The 10,295-nt window shown below is 35.6% G+C and overlaps 1 protein-coding gene across 3 annotated transcripts in view; it reads right to left on the bottom strand.

Moving 5' to 3' along the window:
• Positions 1–202: 202 nt before the first annotated feature.
• The window catches only part of LOC108375106 (uncharacterized), a 17,882-nt gene continuing 7,789 nt past the window's right edge, over positions 203–10,295 (bottom strand). For 2 of the 3 annotated variants that reach the window (XM_017631186.1, XM_017631187.1), the window contains 2 exons: positions 4,687–4,809; positions 203–2,504 (listed from right to left, as the gene is read on the bottom strand). In XM_017631186.1, coding sequence (XP_017486675.1) covers positions 660–2,504; positions 4,687–4,809 — 1,968 coding nt within the window. In that variant the 3' untranslated portion in view covers positions 203–659. Of the gene's footprint in view, positions 2,505–4,686; positions 4,810–4,894; positions 4,976–10,295 lie in introns of those variants that run through there. The other variant, XM_017631188.1, reaches the window with a different exon arrangement.

The raw sequence follows: 10,295 nt of genomic DNA, 5'->3' as shown, positions 1-10,295 counted from the left end.
TTTTTGNATAAAAGTGAAAATAAAAAAATGAAATTCGAAATTGTTGTTGCTTGAGTTTGAAAATGAAAATGTGTGTGTGAGTTTGTGAGTAAATTTAAAAATTAAATTGTTTGGAAACGTCAAGAATTTGAAAAGTGACTCTCAGCGGTTCTTCCTTACTATATTTTTAACATGGTTCGTATTATGAACGAAAATTTTTCGTAGCATTTTTACGAAATTTTATTTTTAGTGTATTTTAATTTAATTTGTAATACAAACATGCAATACATAATGACACCTGAATATTCTTGTTGTTAGCGTCTCAGGATAGCGGTAGCGAGCAGTGGTCTCACGCAACCTTCGCCATAATTATCAAAATACATATGTATGTACATACATAAGTATATCCATTTCCCAGAAAAAGACAAACAAATCAGATGTTACTGAGAACAATACGTATACTGATGGCTAGAGTGTCAATACTGTAGCAGCCGAAGAACTAGAAATGAAGATAGAATTAACGAAAACGGCCACGGCAGGTGACTACACTTAAAGCGCATACGACGGTCATCATAGGTGGCTTGACAATTCCTCTGATGCCGAAGAAAACACCGATGATGACGCCAAAGACGATAAAGAACGCAATGACGAAGTTATTGACAATGGCTGCCCCAAGTCGGTCATTTCAGATAGCAGCGCATTTTTGTTCGCCGTAATAGCAGTAATTTCTGAATGTTGTTGTTGTCAGTTGCGGCTGCTGCTAGCACGGGTGACTCGAGTAAACAGGGGAATACACCGGATGAAAGCGATGATGCTGGCGTTAGAATGTAATGTGTTGAGTCAACGATGTCGCTGCCGCAGTTAATGTCGCCGTTGCCATTGCTGTTGCTGCCACTGGAGGTGGATGTTTTCCTGCTGCCTGTGGAGTCGTTCGAATCAACAGATGACATGGAAGTTGCAGCTGTTGCTGTTGACGGCCTGCCGGGGTTGTTGAAATATTCAAGGGAATGAGCCGGCGTGTAACGAGCGGGACGCCGTTTGTCCACAAAGAGCAGAGACGATGATGGACAGCTGCAGCTTGTGCAACCACTGCTACTGCTGTTGTAGTGCTTAAACTTGCTCTGAGCCAACCTTGGACTGCGCAGCCAAGATGGACAACGACGTTCTACTGCAATGGCGGTGGGGACTGGAGATGTCGGTGTCGGTGTCGGTGTCGGTGTCGGTGTGTCGACGGAGCCGGCGATATTATTCTGTTCAGATAAATACTGCTCTGGCCACGTACTCAATTGCAGATGCGGTTGAACGTGTTGTTGTTTGTGTGAATTTTTTACATTATCTGCTACTGCTATTCCATTGTCTTCGCGACCAGGTAGTCGCTGTGGAAATGGCGCGTGTGGCTGTGTCATTGCCGATAAATCATTTGTAGTCGGTGTCGTTGCCGATAAAAGCTTTGACATGGCATTTACGTGTGCAACATCATTTGTTGCTGCTGTATTTAAAATTGTTTTCATTGTTGTCGTACAATTCATTGGCATTGCCGGTGGCGGAGTTGCTGTTGTGGTTAAAGCTTCCTTGGTGAACTCGGTTTCGTTGCCATTGTTGGCGCACCAAGTCGAGTGGTCTTTAGAATTTTTCATGACTCCTTTTACCTGCTCCACTTGCTCGTTGGTAGCATTCTTAACAGTCCGATTTGTCGACAATCGCATTGTATTTGTGATGAATGCCGTTTTAGCGTGCGCTGCTATCGTTGGGGTCGTTGTACCATCCGGCGTCAATCCATTATCATCGCTGCCCGCATCGATAATTCTATCATGCAGCTCTCCACCTCTACTCGCTTTTGTTTTCGTTGAGAGATTCTCCATAGACGCTGCTTTACGATGCCATAATTTCATTAGAATCTTCTTGTTTTTATCGCTATGCTTCACCGCGCGGACATCACGGCTAGCATCTGTGCCCGTAGCTTCCTGGCTCATCTCAACTACTTCAACCGTTTCCGCCTCCTTCTTGAAGCTAAAACGCCCAGGCTGTCCGCCACCAGGCGCCACATGTTGACTTTGATTCTGCTGTGTTCTTGCCAGCTTTCGTCTGCTCAATCGCTTCTTCGCCTGCATCCCATCTATCTCTGTTTCCGCTTGCTGGCCGTCATCATCATCAATCGTTTGTTTCGCCGCCTCTGCCCGTCGCCAACGCCGGCTCATTACGTGCCCCCCCTTTTGCGTTGGCGCTCCGAAAAGCTTCTGGCGTAATTTGTCTTCATTGGTGCTGCACAAATTGTATGCGCTCGTGATGGCTGCGTAGATTTTCTCGGCAATTAAAGCACGCTGCGGTGTGTAGCGATCCCTGCAGACGGGACACTTTTCAGCGCGTATGCGACAGTTGAGGCAGAGCAGGTGACCGTTCTGGCATTGCATTGCCGGCGGAGTGATGGTGTCCAAACAGACGGGACACTCGATTATGTTCAATATGGATTGCACAATGGTGGCGAGTCGTTGGAGGGTGCGCGGCATCGGTGCACAACAAAGCCTCTGTGTTTGGTTGTTGTAGAAAAGAGAGAAGAAGGATATTCAAATGGTCAGAATGTAAAAGTGAAAATAGTAAAAAATAAAGGTAATCGTTTTTAATGCGAGTGCGGAAGTACGAATGAGTGATTGAATGTCTATGCAGTGATTGAGTGTTCAGTGTAGCATTTTAGTCTGGTCATTAATTACGGAAGAATTTATTCTTATTTGTTTTAGTAGCAACTCTGTTTTCGTTACGTTATTTTTTGCTACAGCTAAATTATTTCAAATTAAATTCTTAAGTCATCTGACTGAGAGATGAAATTTTGCCAGAGACCGGATACTTTTGTTATGAATGAAATCTTTGTTTAAATAAATTGCTGTACATCAATAATTTTTTTTACACCGATAACAGCGTTCGATAATCCCCTTTTTTTTTGCAAGCTGCAAGTGTTGTTATTTGACTTGTCACAAAAAAGCAAGATATTGAACATTTTTGAGATAGGATTAAAACTGAGGACAATTTCATGGTATATTTTAGAAATAGGAAAGCTTCTATAATTCCAAATTTATGGACGGTTATTTACTAACGCAATCTGAAGAGGCAACTGAGCGATGACAAAAATCCGCTCTCAGAAATGGCACCTCGTACGACAGTGCGAGAAAGTATGCGAAATAAATTTTTTATTTATTATTTTTATTTATTCAACCTATATATTTTTGATTGAATTAAATTTTTTTTTGTTACAGTTCATTAAAGAAATTGCTTGTATTTATAGAAAAACAACTGCGTGAAGAAGGTGTTCTCCATTCCAGCTACAATTAATTTTGCTTTACTCCAAATATGAAAAATGGAACTGCGACCTCAAAATGAAACCAGCTGCCAGCTGCAACTTACTCTATGATTTTATTGATGTTTTTTTCTTTATAAAATACGCAATAATCTTACTAGTTGCAATGTCACACATGTAGGCAGATAAATGTATGTATATACATTAGGGTGATCCAAAAATACTCAGGAGGCCAACTTTTTTGAATTTTCTTTGATGTAAATTTGGCTCTAAAATTGTACTCAATATTTTGAACCGACTTCAAAATAAGGAGGAGGTTATCAATTCGTCGGAATATTTTTTTGTTTTATGTATGTTACCGCATAACTTTGGACCAGGTTAACTGATTTCTATAATTTTTCTTTTAAAGGAAAGTTGATCATGACGAAATCAACGGTACTCTTAAAATTCTATTTGAGTATTGAAGTGGATTTTGTGTTTGCTTAAAATGTACTTGTTTAAAAAAGCGAACGCATAAAATAAGAAAATTTTTCCAAAAAAGAGAAGAGATTTTGGGTTATGATATATTAATAAAATATTTATATATTTTTTTAACCCGAATAACCCTGAAATTTAAAAAATAAATAAATTTGGCTGTTTTTTTCAGGATCGGTCATTGGGACCATAAATCTGAAATAAATGAAAAAAATACATCATACCTATCGCTGTAATGCGGATATGGACGACACGCTATTTCTTTAAATGAAATTAATTGCTGCTAAATGTATGTATGTAGATATGTATGTATATATTAAACGTGAGCACAAACAAATTTGCTTGCATAGTCTTCTGTTCTATTTTCACTGCGTGTTAAATTATTTTAATATCTATAGCAAAATTTTATACAGACACGACTAAAAAGTATAAAATAAATAAAATAAAATAAAAACTTTTTAATATACCACGCTTTTATAAATGGACTAAAAATTAGAAAATAATATATCTCAGTCCCATTTCAGTCCAATTTCAGTCATTATAAACAATTTATGAGATTGAAAATGAAAAGCGTGGGGCGCATGTAACTGACCTGAATTGGTATATTAAAAAGTTTTTTTTATTTTTTATTTTATTTATATATTTATTTGTTTTATGAATACCATGCGAAATTTATATACGGAAAACTTCAAAGCCTTGGCGGCAATATTAATTTTTAACCGATTTTAAGTTAAAAAAATTCTGATTTCCTTATTTTCGATTTTTTTCCGTTCTGGTCGTGGGTGGAAAAAAATGTTTGGTTCATCCTAATACACGTGCGTAGGAATATATGTATATGTGCTTATTTCAATTAAGACTGTCCGTACATTAGTGTGAGTGAGTGTTACTTCATTTAAACATACTCATATGCATATATGTACATTTGTTCATGTGAATCAGCCTACCTCCGGTTCACATTCGAAATCACTACCACAGTTCCAAAGCAACAACGTGACTTGCCCTGATTTGGCTTGAACCAATTTCGCAATATCCGCTATGCGCAGCCCCAATACGTCTTCGCCATTAACCTGAAAATGAAATTTTAAAAATGTTATTTTCCACATTTTCCAAACAAACAATGAACACATAGAATATACATAAATACATACGTACACTTGCAGTGTGTGCGAGTACATGCATACAGTAATAGGAAAAAATTTTTAGAGTGTCCGCAAAGTGAACAACATCAAAGGTGGCAAAGGACGGCAAAGCTTATTGCAACCCTGCAACCAACTATAAATGAGTACATTTTGTGCAAGTGTGAGTGAGTGCTGCCCTACAAAAAATCGCGACTATACCATGCACGCATGTAAAGAGTAATTCCCTAAGGGTCAGAGGGTAGTCCAGTTAACTTTGCGATATCCTAGAGCAGGACCATATGTATACTCTGCATTACATCAAAGTAGCTGGTGTAGAGAAACGAGTTGGTCCGCTAGTGCATTACAGAGGAGCATTTTGTAAGTACTCCAATATAGCACAAATCGACTACATTGTCCAATGATTTTTGCAGGGGCTTTATGTGAGTATGTATGTATGTGCTTGTGTCCAAAGCGAGAGAGAAATTGTGGCTGGAATTACTGCTGCTTGGTGCTACTTGCATACAGCATTTTCTAAATCAATGAAGCCATTACAACAAAATATGTATGTACTAGTTACCGCTAGCCCATACGCCAAGAAAATAAAGTTTGTGTAAAAACCAAAGGTTACGTGAAAGCCACACACATTTTTTTAGCGCTATTCTTTCCGTCTATTCAATTTGTTGTGCTCCTTACGTGCTATATTCTTCTGTTTAAAATATTAAAAATGTTAATGATTACTGAAGTTTGTAGAATATCCTAGACGAAAGGTTCGGTTCGGTTCGGTTAGGCAAACTGGCTAGCCACTGGATGGCTTCGCAGGAAATATTAAGGTCCATAGCTTTGCCAGATAAACTAAGACCACATTAGTCAGTTAATCACTGAGTACCAATTGCAATGTTGAAGAACATTACAGTTTTTTTTTGGCAAAGTGGAACTACTTGTTGTACTCTGTTTTGGCGGGACTTCCAGATTAGGCAGAACGCCTGCTCCCAAGGGCTTAACCCGCAATACCCTAAGGGCAAGGCACTAGTAGGGAATAAGTCTTAATATCTCCTCTTTCGTAATGCATCTCCTACAGATCCTATAATTTGTTAGGATGCAGCCAATATGCAGCCCTATTCAATAATAGGAGACACTTCGTTAGATATAAATTTCCGTTTAATCGCTTGGAAGGAAATCTATCCTCTATCAGCATGATTTCCGACAGATTGCCTTCTTTGGCCAGCCTGTCAGTCTGCTTGTTGCCCAATACACCAGTGTGCCGCGCAGTGTTGCCACGAACAAAATTTTTTGCTACCAAAATTTCCCACCTTACCAACCAGAACCTACTAAATTTTTTTTTAGTTTTTTAATTGTTTATTCAATGTCAAGTTTATTAGAAATGTAGATAAAATAACCTTTAGTAAAATTAACGGCTCAATTCTGTATCACTGACAAATTTTTGTCACAATTTTTATTACGGAAAAATATATGAAAAAGTTTAAATTTCCAAGTAAAAAAAAGTTGTCGCCGATACAGAATTGATGTGCAAACTGGTTTTAGTCCTTGTAAAAAGGTTGCCACCTGTTAACAAACTTAATTCAAATTATTTAATAATCAATGCATTTTTATTAACATTTTTATTTTTGTTGCCCGGTGGTACATTTGTACATAGGAGTCAATGAAATGTTACCTTTAATGAAATTTACCTTTTTAGCTTTTTATTGGACCGACTTAGCTTTTTTATTTTTGAAGTTCTGGCAACACTGGTAACAAGTCATGGTTCTAAATGCACTAGAAGCGAACCAAATGAAAACCTACCTGAAAAGTATGATGGTACGTCTCTGTGTAAGTGCATATGGTCTGCATTTTGGCAGCTGCCTTGACACGTTTGTCCGGAAATGCCGAACGAAACTGTTGATGAGTTGTTGAGTGTCAAAACCGCAAAATGGAAAATCGATGGCTAAAATTTACGATATTCTACTTAAAAGTCAGCACAAGTTGATAGTATTGGGCTTGCACATAAATACATATGCAGATATGCATGGTTGCCACTTGTTGAAAAAATATAATCAACCAAAATCTGAAGAAAAAAAACCAAATTGAAAAAATATAACCAAATTTGTTATATATTACAAAAAAACAAAATTTATTAAAAAAAAAAATTAAAGTTATAGCTGCTATTCCGGGAAATAAAAATTATTGAAAAAAAAAAATAATTCTACAATTTTATTCAGCCTTTTTTTTTAATGAAAATATTGTGGAAAAACAACATTAATTTACATTTTGGTAGAAGTTATAGCAGCTATTTCGGAAAATAAAAATTATTGATATACTTGTGCGTTAAATCACATATGTATTTGTTGTACTTACATTAAAACCATAATTTTGAAAAACTCATTTATTAATTTTTACCTTTTGTAAAGAAAAAATTTGCTAATTTCTAATCTAAAAAGAAACAATCAAACCAGAGAAAAACTACCTAACAACCAATTTGAAAAAAATAAAAGAAAAACAACCAACAGTGGCAACCGTGCACTCATGGATTTGTATATATACATACATATATACATATGTTTCAATGTAACCACAACCGTTGTTATCGACTCAATGGCATATCAGAATGAAAAGTGCTTAAAAGCAACAAACCTGTCAAGAGCGTCAACACTGGCGATAGAAAAACGAAGCACAATTTAAGCTGAGTAAAACTTAAATTCAATCGTAGGTTTAGCATGGAAAACTAATGAGCATTTTTTATATTGCAATCGCAGTAGATTTCGAGTACTTTGTCGAGTTGAGTTTGGTATTATTTAAACTGCTTTATCGACAGCTTAAATACAAGTTTTAGTTTATGCTTTGCGAGCTTTTTGGTTAGACAAAGTTTATATTTTGAAAACCAGTTGTTAATATTTATGTAGCTTCCGCAGTTATTTTTAATGCAAGCGCTCTATCTCGTCTTACTATTAGCTGGCACTTACGCATTTTCGTGCGCTAAATATAAAAACATACAGATTAAATAATATACACAACTTCAGGTTTTCTCCATGAACTTGACCTTGTCGATGATTAGTCAGATTAAGCAACGTAAACAATAGTGCGTAGTGTGCGTATTAATCGAGTTCCGAGCAAAAAAAGTTACCTGATTGGGGTGTGTTCATTACATGTTATTACTCATGTACATATGTATGTACATACATATGTGTGTAATAACTGGTATTTTAGTTAAACGGTTAGAATGCGGAAATGTTGTCAAATAGTGTGCGTTCAACAAAAAAAAATTAATTTAAAATATGAAATGACATTTATGTGTAGATGTAAATTAATTACTTACAAATGAAATTACTTAACAACAAACCATTATGCATTAAAAAATATTACATTTTACGCAATGCTTGCAAGCTTGGTTATAATCTGTATTTGTGGATGCAAAGTATGTTCGACGAAGAAAATGAGCAAACCTTTATTATACGAAAATGAAACGTGGCTACCCAAAATCTGGTCAAGAAATCTATTAAAAACTCAAAACTTTGATTAATTTTTTTAAAATGACTATTGCACCAAGCTTGAAACTTGAATTAATGCGGTGTGTGGTAAACTGTAGCTTTATAAAAAAACTAGAGGTAGCCGGCCACGCGTTGCTGTTGCTCAGTCTAATAAAACGGAAATATGAAGATCACAGAATATATGTGATTTTATTTGCATTGCACATCTATCCAATTTCATGTAATTTTAATTTGTTTCTAGACTTTTTAGATGGGTGATAACACGAATGAAAAATGTTTCAAATTTTTTAAATACCTTTCGTTTGATACTAAAACTGTAATATTTAACAAATTTTCTTAAATCTTAATTGAATTAAATTTTTTTGAACAGGTGGTAACCCCCTCTAAAAATATTTTCCAAAATTAGCTTTCCTAAACCACTTTATGGTGCCAAACTTTATTGCAACATTTCATTTACCCTATCTATTTATTTGAATAAATTTTTTTATTTCAAACACATGGCAACATTCTTCAAAAACATTTTGGAAATAAAGCATTCTAAACAAATAAATAAATAATTTATAATAAAATTTTGAAACATGTGGCAACACTATTTAAAAATATTTTCCATGAAACCCCCTTAAACAACATTCGTATTTCATAAATCATCCGGATCTAATAACGAATGAATCAGAAAAATAATTATTTTATTTATGAAACTTTTATTTCTTGTTGTCTTTTCTGTCTCCTTGTTGTTAACAGGTCCGCTGATATTCATTGAAACGCCGCTCTCCCTCCGCGAAGCAATCCCAGCCGTCAGGGCAGGGCGACTTAAAAACTTGTACGGCTCATAAAAATAAATTTCATCAATCAAGCGTAGGCGCGTATTGAGATCATGGTCGTTGTAACCGCCGAAATAGTCCGGCTTAAAATCCCATGCATTCGAAGCGTAATAGCGGATTTGAACCCCGGCAGTGCGACTTTGAACCTCGTTCTAACAGGTTCGGTTCATTCGACCATGTAAATGGATTCCTTGATGCAAAAGCAGTAAACAAATGTAGTTAAAACTTTTTAAAAAGTTCACTGCACACTATTTTCAGGTCCAATAAGGAAACTAATTGAAACCCCCTTCCCTTTGAAAGTCATTTGAAATCTTTTCTAAATTCTCCATTTAAAATGCTTTAAACGTCGATTGTATTTTTTTCGCTAGCTATTCTCGTTCTCGAGATGATCGAATTTGTCACGAAAAAAAGCTCAATTTCCACACTGTGGGCCGCTCACCCTCCGCGAGGTAATACCTTACGGTAGCTTCACGGAGGGTGGGTTTTTAGCTCGGTGAACCTGGAGGCAAGCCAAATATTTTAAGGCCTTTAATGCTCTACAAAAAAAAATTAAAAATATGTTATACGCGAAGGCATATTTTGTAAATGTCATCAGATCTGTATAATTCTTTCGATTTTCAAAAATAACTGTATTTTTTATTTTTTAACTTTTTTTTTGAAATTTTTTCGTCATACGAAATGTTTGTTAAGCGGGGCGTTCGTTAAGCTTGCACCTACTGTACTTACATACATACACACATACCTACAAACATATATTATTGTTTATGTTTTGTAATGTTTGTGTGCAATATTTTCAATGCAAATAGTTATGTATGTAAGTCTTAAATGCATGCTAAATGCATATAAAATACATAACATATATATATTATATTTTTATTGTTTATCATGCAACCTTATAATTTTCTTAAAAAAAAAAACAATAAATGCTTTTAATATGTGCTGCTGATAAATCACTACGATGTAGTAATACAATAAAAACGTTAAATGCATGCGTCAGACTATTGCCGGTGTATGTATGTATTTTTGGCAGGAATGCAAAAAAAAAACAGAAAACTGGTAAAATGATTAACGAAACAAGTATTAAAAAATAAAAAAGCTAAGAGAATAAATTTGATCTTTTTATTTCTTTTAT

The sequence above is a fragment of the Rhagoletis zephyria genome, unplaced genomic scaffold (assembly GCF_001687245.7).
Source record: "Rhagoletis zephyria isolate East Lansing unplaced genomic scaffold, Rhagoletis_zephyria_1.1 Rzeph_scaffold_08516, whole genome shotgun sequence".
In the NCBI taxonomy this organism is placed as follows: Eukaryota; Metazoa; Arthropoda; class Insecta; order Diptera; family Tephritidae; genus Rhagoletis; species Rhagoletis zephyria.
This window is presented reverse-complemented; position numbering and strand designations above follow the sequence as displayed.